The following is a 24,604-nucleotide window of genomic DNA, read 5'->3' as shown; positions in this document are numbered from 1 at the left end:
AAAAAATAGGATTGACAAAATGTGTTTTACTGCATTTCAGTAATAACTTCGGTAAAAAAGAAATTTTTTTGAAAAGGTGATAATTTTAGCCAAATCTTACAATAGGTCAAGGGAGCATTTAACTAAAATATATCATTTAGCTATTCACTTTAGGCGATTAGGCGACAGCTTTCGTCTTTACACTTTTTCAATACAAAGCGTTGTCTGCTAAATAACTTGAGAAAAAAATACACTATTTGTAAGACATTTTTTTTTACTTTTTTCTTTTTTTTTTACTTATTAGCTGAGGAAGCAAACAAAAACTTAAACAAAATGTATCATATTGGATACTCATCTTACGTGAAATTCACCGATCAACAACTTTTGTATTTACACTCTTATAATATGTAACTTTGTGAAATATCTGGAAAGAAATCACAATACACCTTATTTCAGGTCAGAGTTTTTGACCTAGAGGGCACCACTCACCTATTTGTAGAGGGAAAATTCAGCAGCAACATCACCAAATCAATTAAAATAAACAAAAAAAAAAAACCTTTGCGGGCTACTTTTTGCGAAAAGGGCTTGCTTTTGCTCCCTCACTGCTTCACAAATAATAGATTAGGGGGAAGTGTGGCGTAACTACCACTACAAATATTAAATACCAAACCAATAATATATAAGACATGTTAACTTGAATCCATCACGAGGTACCTTTTGATAGATGAAGGTTGACATAGTCGATTTGTAATTCCCCACATTGGTGACCTACGGACGTGATAAGAAATTGTCAATAATGATGGATGAATCCACATTAAACAGTTGATTTGCTTAAAAAAATATTGCTAAAAAAAAGAAGAAAAAAAAAACAAAAAAAGAAATCTGGTGAAGAAAATAAAGTCTCCCGGTTAATAAATAATAATGAGCGAAATGCTAGAAAAAAAAATAGCGAAAAGCTATTAAAAAAAGTATGGGAAAAAATAGCGAAAAGCTATATATAAAAAAATAACGAGCTAAATGCTTGGAAGAAAAAAAAAATTATAATGAGCAAAAATTGAAGTTAATAAATAAACAGCATTAATCAACTAGTGGTAATTGTTCATCGAATTCTATCCCAGATAAAATTCTGGAAGGGGAGTAATGTGGCGTAACTACCACTACAAATATTAAATACCAAATCAATAATATATAAGACATGTTAACTTGAATCCATCACGAGGTACCTTTTGATAGATGAAGGTTGACATAGTCTAAGATTAATTCCCCCACAGAAGTAAGTCCAACTTTTTTTCCCTTGGTGTTGTTTGTTATTCTTTAAAGTGACTTTAAATTAGTAGCTAAGCAAAGCACGTTTTTTGAAATTTTTTCAGGTACTTTACTTTTTGGTGACCATAAAAAATGTATTGCCACAGTACCTATATTTGGTATCTTGATATTAAAACTAAGTACCTTTTATAAGTACAATTGGTACCTATTAAAAATAGTACTTAATACCACAATTCAAATAGTACGTATTACCAAAATTATTTAAGCACCATTGGCATCGAGATACCACGGCGAATTTTTTCGGTTTTCTGAAAGTACCCTTTCTCTATTGATTTCACTTCTTAGTAAAAACTTTTTTCTGTTTTTAATAGTATTATAGTTGATTTTAAATTGCTTAGTTTTGAAATATGTTTCGATTGCGTAACAATAGATAAATAAAGCAGAATTACTTATGTAACATTGGGAATACTAATTTAGTGACTGACGTAGTCTGCAATCAAACCTTCGTTTTGAAAATTGAGTTTATATCACAAAATGAATAAATAATAATTAAGCATTAAAGTGCGTGAAATTAACTCTTTTCTTGATAAATTAGAGCTTTAAGCTAACAAGCATCACTGATCTTTTCTTATAAACATTTAAATTAGCAAAATCACTTGAAGTTCAATTTAAAACAATGGCGGATGAAAAAAACAATGAGGAAAAATGTCATATTTCAAATGCCTCTCCTAAACAGTCTAGTTGATTTTTCTAAACAATTTTTGGGATCTGTAGAAATACTTTCCTCTCTCAATCCTCTCTCAACTGGTGTCTAAATTTTTTGACCCTAGCACAAGCAGTTAAGGAGTCAAAAGAGGGACGAATTTCTTTTATTTTCATAGATCATTTTTTTCATTAGAAATAAATTTTTAAACTGAAAGAAAGAACTCTTATCTAATAAAGAAAAAAAAATTTTTAAATCTGTAATAAAAATGATTCAAAAAACTATACTATTTTTGTCTTTCAAGCTCATAGTAATAACTAAGAATTCATTCTAATAATACTGGATCATAGTAGATTTCTCAAATAAAGAATAAGATTAAGAGAATAAAATTTCTATTTGAAAAAAAAAGTATAGCACATTTCCTTGCTATTTTAAACGTGTCTTAGGATTGAATGAATTGCGATTGCAAAGCAATGCGAAGGAAATTTTTAAACCTTCATAAAATTATAGCCATTTCTCTAATTAACAGAAGGCGATTTCCAAATCCAGGGACCTTTAACGACCCACTCTCGTGTTTGAATGTCTTTTAGGAACTGAATTACCATTCAATTTAATAAATATTTTGAGAATTTAAAGCATCTTCATCCGATCTTATGATTCCTTCTTACGACCTCAACCTTAACAATAAAGTCTGGATAAGTATATGTGGATCATATGTCATGAAAGAGAATAACTATATGATGTATGTGAAAAAAGTGCGCACTCGTCTTCTGAAAATGAAATTGTGAACTTATCGTCGCAAGAAGCTTTCGCTCCATGTACATTTTGTAAACAGTTTCATTCTTTTGTTCTTTTTCTGCTTGTCATTTTTTTCTCTTTTTCCTTTGGTTATTCTTGATGTTGTTCCTTGGCCACTCTACAGAAATAGTAATAAAATTGACTGCAACGAAGTTTTAGATGGAAGTAATATATAATTACTATATATATCATAGGTTCTCAGTTAGGTCACTTGAGCTGAAGTACCTATTTTTAAAATATATTTTAGGTCCAAGCATGGTGATAGATACATCCTGTTCTTCTTCATTAGCAGCATTCTATGCAGCTTACACCGATTTAAAAGATGGTAAAATAGATGGAGCAATTGTTAACAGCTGTCAAATTAATTTGCTTCCGCAAAATCTTCATCTTATGATAAAGGCTGGCATAATTTCCACTTCAGGTATTTGCGCTCCATTTGATGAGGATGGTAAGAACTTATTTCTTTATTTGCATGGTTTATGTCAAACCAGGGATTCTTAAATTTTCACTTTTATTAACTTTTAACTTATATGTACGGAAAGACTTTTTTCTATGGTTGTGTAAGCTGCAAATTTATACTTCTGTGGTATTAGTAAATTTTGGGATAGGTTGGTCATAAAAATCAACAATTTATATTTACAAATAATTTAGGCTTAGTTGTAGATAGAGTCCTTACACTGTATTTATTCACTTTATTTATATTTTTCCTTCGCTTTTTCAATTTATTTAATTAATTTTGAAATCGTTTATGCTGTTTTTAATAATTTTAAAACAAAGTTTTTATTACAAAAAAATATGTAAACAAATAGAAAATTAAGGATTTTTAATTAACTATTAAGCTGACAAACGCTCTCCCAAAACTAAAAGACTAGTATTAAAATTTCTAAGAGGATATTTGAAAAATCTTTGCTCCAAGTTAATATTCTGAGAACAGAAATCCCTAGCAGAGGTTCTCTAACAGAAATATATACTTAAAATAATTGGAGCGGTAAAAAGTGAGTATTTAGACTCTCGTGTGAAAACTTAACTACCAGCTTTTTATGTTTTGGCATGACGCTAGTTAGCTTACAAATATAAAACTTTATTCGTCTTTAATAAACTGGTTGGTTATCTACTAATTTACGAGGAAAACTATGCAAGGGAAATAGACCTTAAATAAAGCTATACAACATGAAAAGTGAAAAAAAATAAAGTGGTTCTGAACAGACATGTTTTATCGTCAATTCTAATTGTGAAAAACGTTCAAAATAAAGAACGCTCTAATAATGAAGATTCTAGTAATGAAGAACATTCGAAATTGAACATTTCCAAGATCGTAAGGACCACCCATTTGTGCAGAAAACTAATGACCGCTTTGATATATTATTGTTGACTATAAGCATTAACCATGTGACACAGCGAATGCCTTAAACAAGCATGCATCATATGTAGTAAACAAGCATGCATCATATAAAAATTGCGTTCAGAACCTTCTTCAGTGTGGATAAACGGTCTCTGTTTCCTCTACGTCAGGTCGAAACGATAGCGTTTGTGCGCTTGAAGCCTTTAACACTTAAACCTGAAAATAATCATTATTTATAACAATTGATAAGTCATTAGAAAACTATGATTTTTTTCTAATTCGTTTGGTTTTATCGTTTTGGCTCTTATAACGAGATTCTTATATGGTATGAGTTGTGATATAAGGAGTATAAACATTCTAATATAATTATTGTTTACTTAGCTGATGGCACGATAAGAAGTGATGGTGTAGCTGCTATTTTTTTGCAAAGGGCTTCTATGGCTAGACGGGCTTACGCAACTGTTCTCGGCACTGAATATTTCGCATCCGGATTCGTTAGTGAAGGTAACAAAAACTCCTCCACTGCATTTAATAAGAAAAGTAACTTTCAAAAGGAACTTTAAGAACATTTTCCGTCTATAAGGTATTAAGTATATTTTCTTTTCCTTCTGTCTTTAATGATGGAATCTTGCAATTGCAGTTATGGCTACTTTTTACTGGCTAGAGTAATCAAAATTTAACTGGCAAAATTTGCAATACATTCTTTATCATTTCCTTATCAATGAAGGCAGAATTTATTCCTCAAACTTTAAAACAATTTGACACTAGTTAGAATACTTTATTGACTTTACTTCAATGATAAATTATTATACAAGTCCTCTCCATTTTTTGATAGTTACAAGTAAAATTTCTCCCGTATTATTGCCAAAGAGAACTTATCATCAATAAAAACGCGAACTATTTAAAATTAGTTAAAGATATATAAGTTTTAGCCTATTTTCGTTTGTTTTTGCTATTGAGAAGCAAACGTCAATCAAAATTCTGACCAATTTCCGACTTGGTAAGAAGCTCAAAATGTAGCTGCATTTTAGTGCTTGACAATAAGGCCAATTTCAAGTTTTTTTTATAATAAGAAGCAGTAATTATCGTTACATTATCATCGAATAGAAATTATCGAGCAAATAAATTTTGGCCACAATTCAATTAGCCCGAAAGATCACTTTTCAGCTGGAGCTCTATTTCTGATAACAATGCACGTTTCAATGGTTTTCTATCCCCCCACAAAATTTATTGCTATAATATGTTCAAATGAAGTTGATCACCTGTCAAAATATCGAGCATTTTTCTAACAACTCATTTCCTATTTTCGAGTGGTGAAAGAGCAATTGACAGTCTTTTTTTATCGCAGAAAACGGAATTTATCGTTATATCGCCACATCAATACTATCATTGTAGATATGAAAAAGCCACTCATCGCGTGGTGATTCAGCAAAAAATGTGGCGGCTTAAACTAAACAAACAACCCGCCACTTTTGGCCATAATTTTTTTTGGAAATCGTTTAACGATAATAGTACAACAATGCAGAAAAAGACTCTGGAAAACAAATTTTTTTTTTAAATGTCCAATGTTTCCATTTAAAATTTCGATTATTCAGAATCCATCAATTTGCTGCGAAAAGATTCATGTGGAAGGAGAATTTCTTAACAATTCATATATATCAAGGTTGTAATGTATACATTAAATGTATTTTGCCCTCCCAAATATTTTTAAAAACATTTCTTTAAATATAGTATGTTTAACTAAATTTTGTCACATATTTATATTATTTTTATTGATGAATGAACTTTTTATAGCCATAGATCATTTCTAATATTAATTTTTATTAAAAACATAATTTAATTCAAGCGAAAAAAAGTTTGCAAAAAAAGGCTAATAAAGGAAAAAGACCTATCGTTATCTGTCACTGACTCATTTGAGAAAAAGTGGGTTCTAAATAATTAGAGTTTCCAGGCCACTATCCACTAATTGGAAATTTTAAATTTTCAGGTTCAGTTCGTTGAGAAATTTTGATTACATTGCGAATAAAGTGATAAAAGTTTAATTGAAGCTTTTAATCTTTTTACAATAAAAGTTTGAATTGTTTTCCAACAGTAACAATAAGAATTCTTTCATATTATCGCCGAACTGAATTTATTATCAATCAAAATACCGAGTAGTTAAAGAGCAGCCTGAACTCTTAACCATAATGTCAATGATACAAGGTACTCCTGAACGCTGCAAAAGGCATCTATTGCATTTTTTTCTCTCAACAGAGTTAATCGTCAATTAAAATTCTCTTTGACAATTTGGTTGAATGGTTCTTGCAAGGAATAAATGTTTACAAATAAGTCGTTTCAGGCAATTTTTGCGATCAACCAAAACCTGTAGTAATTCCTGGTGGAATATTGAATGTTCGCTTTCAATGTGAACAATATATTCAATATATGAATGTTGAAGCTCTGAACTTGCGTGACTTCTCTTCTCTAATGCTCTGATTAACTCTATTTAAGCTTACTATTATTTGATGTTAATAAACAATGTCTTATAATTCGAAGTAAATTATTTTTTCAGGCGCGTCCCTTGAGAAAGAATGAGGTGTTTTTAAGGTTGTTTTGTGGTTGACAGATGTAAAATACACTTCAGGTAGAAAATAAGGTTATGTTTTGGACCAAAAATTACTTCACTAATAAACCTCAAATTCAACCTCATTTACACATCACAAAATATACCTTCATATGTAACGCAAAAGTAATTTTAGTTTAGATCGAGTGCAATTATTCACACCTCAAATATGCGTATTTGCTTGAAGTGTAGGAAAAATAATCCGTATACCTCGAAAACAACATCCCTAAGCCGGGTTGCTCTAAAGTAGATTTCCATTAACCACAAAACAACCTTAAGTGTGAATGAAGCAACTTCATACACCTGGATTATATACCTTGGGAGGTTGATATCCTATGGTTGTTTCTGAAATCAACTTCGAATCAACCATGACACCTCAAAACAACTTCAAATAAACCTCAAAAATACATTAAATTTCTGTAGGGATTACCATAAGCCTGATTAGTGAGCCGTTTTAGTATTTCAAGCTTAAGTGACAAATGATAGTCATGATTATTTGATGCACCTGACAACACTCAGTGAATCAAGGTGAACACAACAAAAAGATTCACACTGAAAAAATAAAATAAAAACCTGATTGATTGCCAAAAGTAACAAAAGGTTTATTTAAGAGACATAAATATAATCAGAAACTCTTTCAAATTCTATCGGGCAACTAAATTCCTTTTGGTCCAGTCTTTCTTCGTTTTTGAAAAATTCGTATGATTAATATTAATTCAATTAATATTAATCATACGAATAATTCTTTAATAATAATTTGCGACGCGACTGATAGTGTAGAAATTTTTGACTTCATTCGAGGCGAAGATTCTAAATACTAAATAAGAGCGGTTTTTAAATATTGATTGACACTAAATATTGATTGTGGTGATTAAAAAACAAACTTTAGGTGAAATATATTAAAGTTGGTAATCTTTTAGGGTTGTCCGTGCCTTCTCTGACGATGCAGGAAAATATGAACAAGCTTGTTTTAGAAAAAAGTGGATTACATCCTGATCAAGTTGACTACATTGAAGCCAATGGTACTGGTTCAGTGGTCGGAGATGAAAAAGAACTAAAGTCCATAGAAACAGTTTATTGTACAAGTACTAGAAAGAAGCCTATCCATGTAGGATCAGTGAAGAGTAATATTGGGCACACTGAAGCAACCGCTGGTAAGTATCTAACTTTTAATAAGACAGTAAAAAATTCATTACCTGTCTTGACTTTCATAAATCCAAAAAAAAAATATTTTGTTACTAGTTTTGTATTTTATTAAAATCAATTTGACATATTTATCAAACAACATGCATTTTTTAAACCTAGCCATTAAAGCAATGACAGAAATATTTGTCTTAAAGTTCATTCCGTAACTTATGAAAGGGACGGTAAATATTTTTGTAAAAGAAAATCAAATCTAGGATGTAAGGGAAGTTCTCAGGTACGCCGCAAGTTGCTATTCGAGTGAGAAAAGATGCTACAATACTTTACTTATTTATTTATGTATATATATATATATATATATATATATATATATATATATATATATATATATATATATATATATATATATATATATATATATATATATATATATATATATATATATATATATATATATATATATATATATATATATATATATATATATATATATATATATATATATATATATATATATATATATATATATATATATATATATATATATATATATATATATATATATATATATATATACAGGGTCATTCGAAAGAGATGGGCAAAATTTTAGGAATTGATAGTACACGCACACGCAAACAATTTTTATCAAAGACTGCATGGTCGAAAACAAAACGCAAAGGTGATGGCGCATTTGGAAAGTTGTTTGATGCAAACGTGAAAGCTCCATTCCTGTTGCCAGTTACTGCGCTGCGAGTTATTATTTGCTTGTTATGGGACGAAGATAAATTTTCCGTGACGATTCATACATAAAAGCTGCTGATTCGAGTGCTATAATGTCTAAATATATTTAAAAAATAATTGGTTTTTAGTGGGGACAGCTGAAGGCTCTTATGTATGAGACTCCCTTCAAATCTGAAGAAAAACTTGTCGCCAAGCTTCCGGCCGCTGCAGGGAAAGTTCGTGAAATGCCTGGTGTGCTTCAGAATGTTCGCCTATCTTTTCTTCGCTGATGTACTGCCAGCATATCCGCTACCGGTCACTGTTTTGAACACTTATTGTAATCACATACCATTAAATTTGCTTTTTTAACTTAACTTCATCGTTCTTTGTGTAATTTTGCCTCATATAAGAACATAAACTTTGACGCCCTATAGCGGTTTTCGACTATGCACTCTTTGATAAAAATTGTTTGCTTGGGTTTGTACTACCACTTCCTAAAATTTTGCCCATCTTTTTAGAATCACCCTGTATATATATATATATATATATATATATATATATATATATATATATATATATATATATATATATATACACTGGTGTAAGAAATTAAGATAATTTGCAAACTTAGTCAATTATCTCTAGAACTACTGGATTGATTTTATTACTTGATATGTACATACATTGATACAATACAAAACAAATAAAACAAAACAATTGTAATATTCACGCATGATCGTGCGTAACACTCGTTATGAAATTGCCTCACGACAAATCAGGCCAATTGCAATAGGAAATGATAAAATGTCTTATTTCAAGTATGAAATCACGCTGCAAGGCCTGTATATCTCTAAGAGGAGACCATACCCCCTGTTGACCCTTTTATTGTTTTTTCTGCAACCGCTGTTTCTTACCTTCTGACTCCAACTAGTGTTACACACGATCATGCGTGTGTATTACAATTGTGGAATGGTAATTTGTTTTGTATTGTATCAATGTATATACATATCAAATTTCATTAAAATTGGTCCAGAAGTTCTAGAGATAATCTAGAACCAGTATATATATATATATATATATATATATATATATATATATATATATATATATATATATTTCGAAAAAATTGCACCGACAACAAAGAAACCTACAGCATCACATATTAAATTTTTTGTATATAGGTAAATTCCCAGTGCTGAAAAACTCTAAGCATATACTATTAATGCAATAACTTTTAATGACGATTTTTTTTCTACTTAAAATAATGAAACAAAATGAATAATTTAATGAAACAAAAACAATAATTTCAATAAAAAAATAATAAAAGCAATAATTTAAAAAAAAAGGACATAATTTTTGTTTTTCTGTAAACTAGAAAATATTTTGCAAAACATTTTTAGATTCAAGTTCATCTTGCCAAAAAAAGAAAAAAAATATATACAAAACTTAAATCAAAACACGTTTTTCATTCGTTATATTGACAAAAAGCTGCAATTCGATCTCTTTATTTTAATAAGATTTCACTTTGAAGCTGAAAAAAGCTTTGTATTACGATATTAAACGGTTAATTTTTAATTAAAGACAATGTCATAATACTCCTTAAATAATAAGAGATTATTGTGATACTTTATATTGAGGGGGAAAAAACGGTTCTAATAAAGAGAAATACGTAATTGAATTCGAGAACTTTTCGGTGGGCTTATGTAGTCCACCGATCATTCATTTTCCCGATTCTATTTTTTTACGTTTTAAAATAAGCTATTACAAAATAAATAATTCTTGCAGGTCTTGCTGGAATTATAAAAGTGTTATTGGCATTCGAGACAGGAAACATAGCTCCAAATTATTATTTTAAGAAGCCCAATCCTAATTCAAAAGGACTAATGAATGGCTCCGTGAAAGTAGTTTCAGAAGTAACACCACTTTCAAGTCCTTATGTTCCGATAAGTTGTTATGGATTGGGAGGAACAATAATATCAACTGTCTTGAAACAAAATAACAAAACATACCCAAGAAAATACTCTACAAGAGCAACAATTCCAAGACTTGCACTCGTCTCCGGAACTTGCGAGAATGCTGTAAAATTCCTTATAGATTACGTTAAAGACAATCCAAACTTGCCAGACGAGTTCTTTGCTCTTTTGCACAAATTATCTTTTTGCCATCCACAACTCAAGCCTTACAGAGGTTATATTTTGTGTCAAAAGGATCCAAGTGATATAGAAAACATTAAGGTAAACAGTTTCCTTTTTCTTCATATTATAACTGACAATTATTCACTTTTATGATGGTAAAAGCATGCAGAAAACAACACGATATTTGCACATTTTCCAGAGGAACAAAATGGTTTATCTAATATCATTTTGTGAAAAAGAGGAGATAGCAAGTGAAATATTCTGACAAATGTGACCCTTTTTTGGAAGGATTTGCAATTTAACATTACATTCAGTTCAATTTTTTATAGATATGAATAGTCAGTGTTTCCTAAACGCTTAAGATTCTAAGAATATGCTTGATATAGCGCTGTTCATATTTACAAGTTTTGAAAAACTTTTGAGAATTGAGTTTTTCAAGAAAATAAAAAAGTCTGGTTTCAAAGAAAATAAAGTAATTAGGTAAGATTATTCGGTTATAAAAACGATTCTTGTTACTATTTTGTTACGAAAATAATTTTACGATCCAAATTTATTCATATCTATCAGAAGATATAGTGAAAAAACTGAGTGTAGTTTTACTTCCAATTCCTAAATTACAGCATTTCTTTTTCATTTATGACCATTTTGCTCTGCTTATTTATTTCTCAATATATTTCTTTCGTGTTGCATCATAAATCTGATTATTTCTTTATTTATTTGCAGCACTATAGTTATTATTCAATTTGTTAGGGTGTTTTAATTAATAATTTAAGTAGTTTTGAATAGTTAGTTATACGTAAAGTATTTATTTCGAATAATTTTGTATTTTCATTGAAATAAAATTTTAGTTTCGAAGTAATTATTTAGTTTCACTTTTAATCCTTTCTAAAATGTCTGTAGAAATTTTATACATAAACTGAGCTATGGTGTTCAAAACTGTCATACAAATTATTGGTGAAGGAGCCTGCCATTTATGAGCAATAGCATATCAATATTTGACTTACTAGATGGCAGCGCTTTCTTTTAACAGCCAAACAGTTCTTTCTGACAAACATTTGCATTTCCCACCAATCAAAATAATTGCTTTGGAATGGTGACTTTCTTACTCGTTGCTTTGTGAAATATTCACAATCTCTCAAGTTAAAATTTCACTCACTATTTTTATTATAGGAGAAATGAATTACGACGGCGATGCTCAACAAGGCATTCCGAAGTCAGTCGATTTCTTTCAACTGAGAAAATAACGTACTGCTTTTTTAACAAATGATTTTGAATTCTGAAAGTATCCGATTCTGAACCAATAATTTCTAATCTATAATTTACTTTTAGCTGAGAAACATATGGTATTGCTGTTGGGATCAGCGAATTAAAAAGTCTACACTATGCTGTCACCATATGCACTTCTCAAATCTATTAAGGTTTTTTTTTTTGGATCTGAACTTTAAAAGTGTTACAAGTATGAGATTCTGACCCGATTATGTTTAATATATTGTTTAACTAATTTTTAACATTTTTATTTATAAATTTTCAATGTACGTTTGCATTACAGAATTGCACTGAAGTAGAAAGGCCAGTATGGTTTATATACACCGGCATGGGATGCCAATGGAAAGGAATGGCGTTGCAGCTAATGGAAATTGATATTTTTGCGTCAACCATGAGGAAATGTGCAGAAGTGTTAATGCAGCATGGAATAGACCTATTCAAAATAGTGAGCTCAGATAGTGACTTACTGGAGCAAGACAGACATATTATGCCGGCATTTGTATCCATTACTGCAATACAGGTTAAGATAGTACTCAAATAGTTATATCATTAATTGTAGAAATACGTATGCCAATAAATTAAATACACAGTTTAACATTATCAGATTTTAAAAATTTTCAATTTTAGTTGTTTTTCTTATTTTATCAAAACTTAAAAGTTCCTTTTAGTAAATATAATATCAAAAAAATCATTTACAAATATAAACTTGTTTTCAACACTTTGCATATTTCATTTATCAATTCCTCTATACACCATCCAAATTAATGAGCATTTCGATTTAAATAAAAAAGAATTTAAGGGTTTCGAGTTAAGCAACTTAATTAAAGAAGAGTCTTCTCAAAAAGTTTTTAAAATTTTACCGCTTCAGCGTTTTTGAAACGTAAAAATATTCTACAGAGAAATATATAGATACGCAAAAGCTCTAGATAAGAAAAAAACTGTGAATTAATATCCTTTCCAAGAAAGAACATTTTATGTAAAAATAGTTTATATTTTGGGGATAAAACTGTAAAAAAGCGAAATGCGTACTAACCTTAGAAAATTGTAAAACGAGTATTTTATGACAACAATAAATGTATGCTGCGAATTTCGACTCCACTCGTCAAGTTTTAAAAAACGAGTTTTGATAACGTATATACACCGAAGAGCCATTATATTATGATCACCCTCCATCTATAACAATGGGCTCGCCGAGGTTTTCATGGTTTCTCGCCCAGGAACAATGTTTTCATGGGGCACGTTAAGACCCATAATCCTCATAGAACAATCCCTGACGTCTGTAAGCTACTTGAACATAGTTGCAGACCAGGTTCACCCATTCATGGCAACAGTTTTTCCTGCGGGGAATGGTGTTTACCAACAGGATAATGCACCATGTCATAAGGGTCCATTCGTCATGGATTGGTTCGAGGAACATTCCAGTGACTTTCAAGTCTTGTCTTGGACCCCAAATTCACCTGACATTAATACAATAGAGCATTAGTGGTCCTACTTGGAAAACCAAATTCGTGCTGCCACGCTACCTCCTCGCAATGTGAGGGAATTGCAGGAGCAGTTGGTGAACGCTTGGTACCAGATACCTCAGACTACCTATCAACACCTTGTGGAATAAATGCCACTGCGGATGCTAGCAATTTTGAGGGCTAAAGGTGGTCCTACATGTTATTATCAGGGTGGTCATAATGTAATGGCTCTTCGGTGTATACACAATCAAATCTTTATCTGCGGGAACAAGCTCCTTTCTGAACTGTTTCTTTCAGTGTGTATGATAATCTAAACAATATCTAATCATAGCAAAAAGGTTCTTAATTTTTTTACGTAATGCTACTCATGAAGTACTCATAAACACGATCCTTTTATGTATTTTGCATTTCATTTAGAAAAGAAGTACATGGAGGGATAAAGGCTTACGTTTCCTTTTGGTATAAAATAGCTTCTCACAAAACCAATCACAACATAAATAGATAGTAATACACTCTTTTCTTTGTTAAGTATCACGGTTGTCATTACTTAATGCATATAAACCGATTCCATCGGCCAGCGAATCAACTGATCCCAAAACAAGGTTCGGTCGAAGAAAATATGCGTTAGCATATAGAGAGGTTTCTAGTCTTTGAAGTTTTTAAACTAGCCTTTCAATTCTGAGATACTTCCATACACCAGTTGATTTTTATATTTCTTTTGTAAGGGGGGATAATTTTCTCCAAAACAGACAGAACAGACAGAGTTTAATTTTTGTTTTGCGAATTTAGATTCGTTTTTCCTTGTTCTTTTTTTTATCCTTTCAGAAATGGCTGCGAATTTCACATCTTGAATAAATTAGGTAATACGTCGGTGTTAGAATTAACTAGAAATGGCCTTTAACCTTAAAAACATCAATATGAAGAATATTGGGCAGTGACCCTGGACGTGATAATTTCATATAGCAAACCGAAAATTAAGAGGAAAGATCGTTCAAGGGTAAAAAACAGTCATAAGATAACTAATACGATATACTTAGAAAGATATTATCCATTCAAGTAAACAAATATTTGTTAAAACCTTTAGTCGAAAAAATTTAAATATTCTAATGAATAATATTTTTAGATTGCCATAACTGATCTTTTGCACCACATCGGCATACATCCTGATGGCTTAGTCGGTCACAGCGCAGGTGAGATAGCAGCGTCGTATGGAGATGGTTGCAGTACTTTAGAAGAAACGATGTTGTTGGCTTTAGCCAGAGGTTTAAGTGTAGAAGAAAGTCAAGACCTAGTTAGAGGACTAATGGCAGCAACAGGTATGAAAAATTCGTATCCGTGTTTGATATTAGTTACATAAAAATTGCGTGATTTACTGCTAGTTGTCAATACCTTTAATCATAAATTAAAATATGTATTTTTATTTTACCTAATTTTTTTTTTTGAATTTTACTCTTCAAACTTTTTTATTCCTTTGCACTACAAAAAAGTTGGTTTGAATGCAAAACATTATTGTGTGTATGGCACTGCTTTTGAAGTATTCAGCACCGGATAGTCTCAAAACACTCCAAATAGATCTTTTATAGACTAAAATATTTGTTCAATCTAAGTATGTGTGTTTTTTCTTTCCTCTCTCCTTGGAGAAAGGTGCTTGTGTGATTGTATTCTTCCTGAAATTGCTATAATTGAGGCAAATAGTCAACTTTTGCCGGATTATCTTTAAACTCTACGGCATGTGTTGGACTTTCTTTTTCACTGAAATGCAATTTTACACAATCCACTCGTGCCCTTGCTTACAAAATGAATTGGTTTCCACTAAAAAAGCAAGCTATTCTGTAGTCCTGATGCAGTTATTCATTGTTTGAAAACTCACAGGCTCTTGGATTTCATCTAGATATTATCGCCATCAGTATAGGATAATAACAACATAAATGGAGTTAATTTTAAAGATGCACAATTGTTCCTGAAATGTTATTATTTTTGTATTAAAAATTAATTACTCTAAGAGTTTAGTTAAAATATTATTATTTCATTTGTTTTACTATAATATTATTAAATATAAAAAAATCTTTTTTTCTTTTTGATGTCTTGAGAATGTTATTCCTCCAACACATTGAATAAAAGACCACCTAGTAAAATGGGAATTAAATTTCAAATTTGGGTTGGAGAAAATCAAACATATTAAACTTATATACCAACTGAATGCCTTAATCCTTCTTTGAAATCCTAACAACGAAGTAACTTGAAAGTTGAATTACACGGTAACTGAGATATTGCAAAATGTATTTTTTTTTCAATGTAAATAAAAAGTTTTGAGTTGATAGTATTTAGTATTATTATTTCCCCAATAATCACGAAGTCAAAATTATTTGACGGCACGTCTATGACCTCATTAAGCAATTTTTTCAGAGAAAATGGCACGTTGTTGTATAAAGGTTCGCCACCATTGTATTAATGTATTATTTCTTGCAATAATTATTTCAATGTTAAATTCTTATGATCTTAGCAACGCATTTCCACCATATATATTTCCACCAATATAGATAATACTATCTCAGATGAACAAGTTTTGAAGAAAATTCTGAAAACAAATGTCTTCACTGGCATCAAATAAAATAAAGCCAATGTAAATTTTGGCATAATTCGAGAAAAATAGATTTATAGATTTCTGATGTTATAAATGAAGTGTATTTTAGATCCATTCGGAAAAACTGCAGATTGAATTCAGAAAAATTGGACTTCTGGTGTTTAGATTTATATGAACAGAGCATACACGATCTTACAGATGACTCAGTAATATCTGTTATTTATCAAAATTATCCTAAGTTTTCTAATATTGTTATCAAAATTGCACTGAAATAGTCCAAAAAATAGCTTTTTTGTAATAATTTACTGATTTGGCAATCAAATTAAGAAAAAATAATAAAATCAATAATATTAATAAAATCAAGTTGATAAAGATGTTTTATTTATCTTTTATTTTAACTCCTTTCCGTAGGTCTATCTTGGAAGCAAGCACAGGAACTGTGCCCAGAAAACGTTTACGCCTCTTGCCATAATGCTGATGACTCAGTTACGATTTCTGGATTGAAAGATGATGTAGAAAATTTTGTATCGAAACTGAAAAAGCAAGATATATTTGCAACCCTTGTAAATACTTATGGTTACTCCTTTCATTCGAAATACATTAGACCGGCAGCTGAAAAATTAAAGACCAAAAAAGTATGTTGCTATAAAATTTCAATTCACAATAACTATTCGTCCAATAAAGCCAAGATTTAAAAATTTTACCATTAAAATTTCTTAATTTAAAATTAAGTAAAGATTAGAGTGTCTTATAACTCATCACAACTATAAAGTGTATTTTGCGAAGATTATTTGCCAAAGAGAGAGAGAGAGTCAGAGTCAGTGTTTGAGTGCTTTAATACACATGGTTATCTTTTCTTATGTAATCGCAGTGAAACCTTTATTATTTAACGTGCACAATAAATTGACAGAGTGTTGCCAAGAAATGAACAAAAGTTTTTCAAACTGCTTTAAATATATTTTTGCACTCACTACAATTTAAAAAACAGAACTTTACTCTCTAAAAAGCTATACATCGAAACTTTACTTATGAAGGAAACATACTTATACATCAAAAAAAATTAGAACTGATTTAATTTCTAATATTAAAAAGTAACGCAATTCCAAATTTATTAAATAAAATTAAAACACTATAAATAACAAAAAAAAAATTCTCGCGAGGAATTAGTTTTGAGCAAAGGATTTTAATGATTGTAAGAAACCATTTTTGTGGAGTGAATGTAATCAACAATGTCCACCTTCATCTATGAAAAGGTACCTCAACATGAAGTTGAGTTAGCACGTCTTATATTCTAAGGAATTGGAATTGAATAATTGTGCTGGTAGACACGCTAATATCTTTTATTTTTATTTTCCTTAGCAGTTTCTGAGATATAATTAAATACGCTAAATGTTTAATTAACATCTCGGAACCTTTCCACGCTCTTCTGACTAAACTACTTGGACTATATATTACAGATTTTAGCTTTCTTTCTTGGCGGATTAGAGATCAAAATCAGCTTAATGAAATTTATGATTTTAAAAAGAAAGTGCATTTTTGCGTCAGATTTCATAAATTAACCTCACAAACATATTTATTAACATCATCGACATATTTAGAATATTTAAGATTAGAAATTTAAACCAGTTACATTAGATCTTCTTACGTCAAAATCCGATTGATAGATCAAAAGTTATTTCGGTATTTTATTGCTTAATTTGTACTCATTACTTTAAAGGAGTTGATAATTATTCATAATTACTTTTTTCTAATTATTAAATAACCCTCAAATCTTTTGATACCAATTGTTATTTCCCAATTGTGAATTACAGGAAAATTCCTTATTTTAGCTTACAGCGCCGACAAATAGAAACTTAGTTTTACCTAGAATTGATAGCACGTTTTGAACAATTATTTATCTTTGATTCCTTATGGCAATGGAGAACAAATAAAATCAATATTTTTGTCGTTAATTGTATTTCCACAGAATTAGTATTTTCATAATTACTTTCTTCTAATTATTAAATAACCCTCAAATCTTTTGATACCAATTGTTATTTCCCAATTGTGAATTACAGGAAAATTCTTTATTTTAGCTTACAACACCAACAAATAGAAACTTAGTTTTACCTAGAATTTATAGCACGTTTTGAATAATTATTTATCTTTGGTTCCTTATGGCAATGGAGAACAAATAAAATCAATAGTTTTGTCCTTAACTGTAGTTCCACAGAATTAGTATTTTGAACACTATTTGAAATCGCGTGTTTATTTTGTTCAGTTACATTTTAGAAACGTTTTTCTCTAAACCTAAATAATAGAAAGTCAACAGGAATTTTAGAAGCAATTTAACCTGAAGTTGCACATTATTGACAATTCAAAAGGAAAATTTCGCTGATACGATAAAATCTTGACTATCATAGGTTAGTTACGATCATAAGCATCATTTTCTTTGCCGAACAATGCTGTGCATGGTTTAGTTGCTTACAGCTGTAATCGAGGCAAAATCGAATTTCATTAAGAAAACGTAGTTTCAATGATTATTAATATTTAATTGAATTTAAGGTTAGCAAAGTTAAATCAATGCAGATAATGTCAGGAGATTCCGTCAATGACAGTTGTTACTTGAAAATTATTGAATTGTTTATTACTAATAATCTTTTAGATTTATATATCTTTGTTCTTTTTTATTTAAAAATCTATTTTCGTTTTATATTTATTATTCTTACAGTTATAATTTATTTTATTTTTTTATTTATTATTTAGAATAAACAAGTAAATTTTTCGATTCAGCAAATCTGTGACCATCGTCAACATTAACATTTCGTTCTGTTTGTAAGGAAAAGCATTTTCAAAACTATGCCACTATGTTACAACGCTTGCATGGTATAACTAGTGACTTATAAATACTTTTGGAAATAAATTTAGAATGGACGAACAACTTCAAGAACTCTTTCGTATCATTAATGATTGCGAAGAAAACTAAACAAAACTTTGATAAATTTGATACGTTAAATGTCTAAGTATTTATCCTATCCCCTTATAAATACAAATATCAGTAAACATAATACAAATGTCTTGCACGTCATAAAAGTTCCTAAAAGTAGAACCAAGCGTTGGCTTAGTTCTTCTGTTCCTGATCAATTATAAATACAAATATCAGTAAACATAATACAAATGTCTTGCAGGTCATAAAAGTTCCTAAAAGGAGAACCAAGCGTTGGCTTAGTTCTTCTGTTCCTGATCAATTATAAATACAAATATCAGTAAACATAATACAAATGTCTTGCAGGTCATAAAAGTTCCTAAAAGGAGAACCAAGCGTTGGCTTAGTTCTTCTGTTCCTGATCAATTATAAATACAAATATCAGTAAACATAATACAAATGTCTTGCAGGTCATAAAAGTTCCTAAAAGGAGAACCAAGCGTTGGCTTAGTTCTTCTGTTCCTGAGGCTGATTGGGAACAACCTAGATGCCAGATAGTTGGGGACGATTACTTTGTTAATAATCTAGTTTCTCCCGTCTTGTTCAACGAGGTGGTAAAGAAAATCCCTTCAAATGCAATTACGATCGAAATATCATCGCATACTCTGCTTCAATCGGTTTTAAAGCGTGGCATTGGCTCTAAAAGAACAAATATAGGTCTGGTGAATAAGAAAGCTGAGAATGGAGTGAATTTTCTTTTGGGATCGATAGGAACGTACGTATCTGCCATTAATGCACTTTTTTTATTGTTCTAAAATTCTAAAACTGTTACATTTAATACGTTTCATGGTGAGGAAGTTATTATTGACACATTTTGAAGTTGCTACTGTTTCTGCATGGAATAGTGATATCATGTTTTTCAATAAATGTTACTAATTATTCGAATGTCAATGACTGAACTGAATGGTTATTAGATGATCAGGGTTGACAAATAAAAAGAACTTCATAAATATCTTACTTTTTATCTTCAAAGAATAATAAAAATCAAGGAATCCATATACAGAGAGTTCATATAAATATAGAGTTTCTAAAATCTAACTTTACTTAGAAAGTTACGCCAAAATTAGTTATAAGGAACTCAAGGCAAAGCTTTCGTTGACGACCGATGTGACAATTCCTTTTTTTTTTTTTTTTTTTTTTTTTGATACCCGATCAAAACAATTGTTTCAAATTTTCGATTAGTTCGTTCGAATGCAATTCTTGCGAAATATTTTTTTCTCATAGGTTATCATTGTGTATAATTCGTTAATCGTTGTTATAAATGATAGTTTAAATTATTCGTTTTTTTTAATTCATTCATTTATTTATTTTTTATGAATACTAGGTCAACTCAAATGGAAGTGTGCCAACCCACCCATCACAGTAAAAGTTCGGTCCATTATTTGCGATGCATGTGCGTAGCATACCAGTGCCTCTCATTTATGAAAACGACACGTAGGTTTGAGAATAAAAGTTCATTCATGATCTCATAGATTCTGTCAAAAACGGTTACATGACATAATGGACGCTCTAAAAGACGAACAGTATGGTGAGGTTTAGTATTTGACAGCTGAAGATATTTTCCAACATGAAATTAGTCGCCGCCGTCTTGCCGTGTATGTAGAAGAGTAAATTTCATTGACCTTTGTAAAGCACTAGAGCAAACGGTGCCAAAGAAGAATGTGAAAGTTGCAAAGACTATCCAAGACCATGCCAGAACCCTTTGAAATTACTTCGAAGAAATTTTTTGCCACTCATACGGTTAAGAAAAACTGGCAATACGCTCAGGAAGGAAAATCTGCATCATTCATCATATAGCTCTGACATGTCGCCATATCGACCTCGACATTTTTGATCAATTGAAAAACTTGATCAAGAGAAATAGATTTGTGACGGACGATGACGTAACAGACATTTTGAAGAAGCAACACAAAGTGTTTTTTGAGAAGGGAATCTTGCGACTCGTTAGCGAGACAAAACCTAAATGCTCGTAGAGTCCCCGGATCTTAAAATTTTTTCCAAAAGATTTTAGACCATTCTGGAGAGATGTTTGAGTAACGAAATTTTCTCATTGGTTTTTAGCATCGATCATAACAGAAGATAGTTCTGCTTTTTCAAATATTTAAAGGTCTCATACACTGGAACCATATCAGTGATGTTTGCTAATATACAGCTCTCTTTCAAAAAGAAAAAAAGAGGAGTTTCTTCCATTTATCGAATTAGTATTTCTAAAGTTATCTGAAACTTGTTTATGTTGTTTATAGTTGTGCTTTCAAAACGTGTTCTTACAAAACTAATAATTTTAAAACAAACAACAGTAATCGAATTTTGAAACAAAATTACAAAAAAGTAAAATTAATGAATTAAAGTAACTTCATCACTTAGGGAAAGGGTATTATTTGCGCCAATGATGATTAATTAATTCTGATAATAGATATTACTGGTATCGGTGCCGATTTAATAACTACTAAATAAACTAATGTAAATTCTAGGATACATATTGCAGGTACTATTATCGGAGAAAATTTGTTGATTATGAGAAATTTTGACTATCATAAATTGAACCTCGAGCAATAGCATCATGCCGGATGATTTTGAATACAGATAATCTTTGTTTTGATAAAATGCACAACTGAAAACGTGTTTCGTTTAGTCTAATAATGTAAAGCCGCCGGGAATGGGAACAAATAATGAATAAAAAAAAATGGTAAATTTGAGCTTTATTAATTGTATATGTGTCTGTCTTTCAATTTTTTGTCGGCTTTAATAGTGATGGTTAATACCGATTAATTGATTAATCACTTTTTTTCACCCTGATCGGAAAATGGTTATTTAGTTAGTGCATAAACAATTAAAAATGAAGACATATGACTTACTACTTTCTAATTCCAGATTATATCAGCAAGGATTAAATCCGAAAGTGGAAAAACTCTATCCTCCTATGCAGTTTCCTGTTCCTAGAAACACGCCGTGTATATCTGATTTAATCAAGTGGAATCATTCTCTTTCGTTCAAAGTTCGTAAATGGGAGCCACAGACGGGTGAAAGCACTCAGAAATACAATCTAAATAGAGAAGCCAGTTACCTTTTAGATTATTCTATTGATGAAAAAACACTCTTCCCAGCCTCGGGATACATTGTATTTGCTTGGGAAATGTTAGCTAAAAACCAAAATAAAAAATGTGAAGATTTGCCAATTATCATTGAAAACTTCAAGATCAACCGAGCTATAGTCTTAAATATGGGTAAGATTTTTTTTTTCTCGCAAAAGTTGCTTTCTATTAAACTATAAAATTATAGTCTCCGATTATTTAATAATTAAAAAGCGGAAAAGCGGATCTGTTAAAAAGGTTAGATAAGTTATATATATATATATATATATATTTAAACTCTTTATAAAATAGATAATTTTGATTTACCATTTCTAGAAAATACTGAATTGATTTTCAAAAAACTATTTAAAACTTGCTGAAGAAATGGTGAGCATTTTGTTACAGTTTAATATTCGTTGTTAGCATCGAAATTCAGTAAATTTTAAAAATTTAAATTTCCAAATTTTCTTGTTAATTTTTGTTACATAAATAAAGAATTACTATTATCAAAAGTAAATAAATGAGCAAAAACAAAAATAGAATCAGTGCTTTCTAATTTAAACTACAGCAAAGCCGATAATACGATTTTTACGCAGGCTGGGATGTAATGTCTAACTCTAATTAATATAGCAGCACCATTTAATAACTAGACATTATGTTCTGGCACCCAATTGAACATTACAAATGACGCGTTGATTGAACATTTCGTTATTGATTTTATTGTTTAGCACAACGCACATTTGCTCAAAAAGATAGATAGAGAACTTAGTTGAAAACTTGTATCGTGAAAAAGATGTAATGTATAATATCAAAACCTGTTTCAGAACGGAGTTTTAGTTCTACAAGCACGCAGGCATCATCAATAATAAGAAAATAGCTCTAAAAATCATTTCAAGACTTTCTCATCACATTTAAATAAAAAGCTCGTAGATAAAAAGGTGTCCTTGAGTTCAGTGTGGGAATTATATGTAGCAGCTCTATAATTATTTCCGGGCAATAAAAAATTACAATGCTTATTGAAACACTTTGCACATGACTTTCCATCTATAATTATTTTTTTAAAAAGTAGTTTGCCCAAAAACTGTAGGCTTTCAATCAGACACCCATTGGCTTGGTTGGCGTGCTCACTGAAATCGAATGGATTTGAATACACATAATATCATAGAATTTATGTGAAATTTTTATGCAAGCTATAACTGAACAGACATCTACTAATCAAAATGGCAGAAATAGGCAAAATGTGTTTTAATTCCATGTTAATGCTTGAAAATAGTCAATGCAAGCTAATGCTTGAGAACAACAATCACTATTTTTGCTCTAACAAGTTGCTTGCACTAGCTGCAGTTGCATCATAACTTGTCCTTCCACTCTCAAAATCTCACCACTTATCTCTGCATACCAGCTGTTCCAAAATTGTCTGACGATTTAGAAAATCAATTAAATGAACAGTTTATTTTGTTCTGCTTTGTGATCAATTTATTTTATTTTCGAATTGTTCACAAGTAGCTAACTTAAAAACACTTGCACTGCTTTCTAAAATGAAACTATATTTTATTCTCCATGTTTGATCATTTGAACTGAAATGTTTGCTCAGGCGATTTCAACCTCTGAATGAACCATCCTGTTGCTGAAATATTTGAGAACCTCGTATCAAAATTTCTCTCAGTTAAATTCGCTCTCAGTTGACGAATTTTAAAACATGAATAAATCTATGTTCCGTGAAGCAAAACGCAGCAAACTTGTACATATCTATTGCATTCTGCTATCTTTAATTGAATTTTCTAATCATCAATCACTTTTGATAGTCAGTGTTCTGAGCAGTAATATTTTAATTCGAAAGTCTGCGTTCTAACTCAGGGAATTTTAAAGCCTTCTTACGCATGTTAAGCAATGCCCAGAATTCTAAAACAATAATCAAAAATTTTCTGAGGTGAAAGATGGACTTCAATACATTTTTATTCCCTTTTAAAACGTTTATCCAATTAATGCACTTCTTTTTCTACACAGTGCAGAATACTTTTACAAGCAGATCTGTAACCCCCACCCCCCACCCCCCAAAAAATAACAATCTGCTTTATTTTCAGATGTTCTGGAATTAAGATTTCATCTCCTCAAGGACAGCAGAAATTTTGAGATTTTTGAAGGAAGTTCTTTAGTAGCAAGTGGACGAATAAATGAATGGGAGAATCGTACATACAGCGAGCCAGAGCCAGTATATGATGTTGACAAAGAGTCAACTGTTGATGGAAAAGATGTTTACAACGACTTGAGAATAAGAGGATATGAATATGGACCTGAATTTCAAGGTCTAGAGAAAATGAGTCTTGACGGTACAGATATTTTAAAAAATACATGTACAAATAAACTTCTGTTGGTTAATATTTGCCAGGCTGAACTGGAATAACAAACTTAGGGACTTTTCTTTTTTTTTTTAAAAAAAATGTCAGATATTAAGCATAAAATCGTGCTTTAGTTTTATATTGAAATTTTACTTCTTCTGAACCTTGAAATAAAATGAATCCTAGTAGACGAAAAAAAGAATGGAGATTAAATCTACTATTTCTACT

General features: G+C 30.4%; 1 protein-coding gene across 2 annotated transcripts in view; it reads left to right on the top strand.

Annotated features, from left to right (window-relative positions):
* Window positions 1–24,604, top strand: part of LOC107451272 (fatty acid synthase) — an 85,271-nt gene that overhangs the window by 15,554 nt on the left and 45,113 nt on the right. For both annotated transcript variants that reach the window (XM_087167945.1, XM_071183367.2), the window contains 10 exons: window positions 2,994–3,194; window positions 4,470–4,592; window positions 7,611–7,844; window positions 10,339–10,787; window positions 12,238–12,474; window positions 14,541–14,733; window positions 16,413–16,636; window positions 19,377–19,681; window positions 21,838–22,190; window positions 24,122–24,367. In XM_087167945.1, the coding sequence (XP_087024071.1) occupies window positions 2,994–3,194; window positions 4,470–4,592; window positions 7,611–7,844; window positions 10,339–10,787; window positions 12,238–12,474; window positions 14,541–14,733; window positions 16,413–16,636; window positions 19,377–19,681; window positions 21,838–22,190; window positions 24,122–24,367 (2,565 nt within the window). The remainder of the gene's footprint in view (window positions 1–2,993; window positions 3,195–4,469; window positions 4,593–7,610; window positions 7,845–10,338; window positions 10,788–12,237; window positions 12,475–14,540; window positions 14,734–16,412; window positions 16,637–19,376; window positions 19,682–21,837; window positions 22,191–24,121; window positions 24,368–24,604) is intronic.

The sequence above is a fragment of the Parasteatoda tepidariorum genome, chromosome 7, assembly GCF_982258835.1.
Source record: "Parasteatoda tepidariorum strain Cologne lab strain chromosome 7, Ptep-v5.0, whole genome shotgun sequence".
Taxonomy (NCBI): Eukaryota; Metazoa; Arthropoda; class Arachnida; order Araneae; family Theridiidae; genus Parasteatoda; species Parasteatoda tepidariorum.
This window is presented reverse-complemented; position numbering and strand designations above follow the sequence as displayed.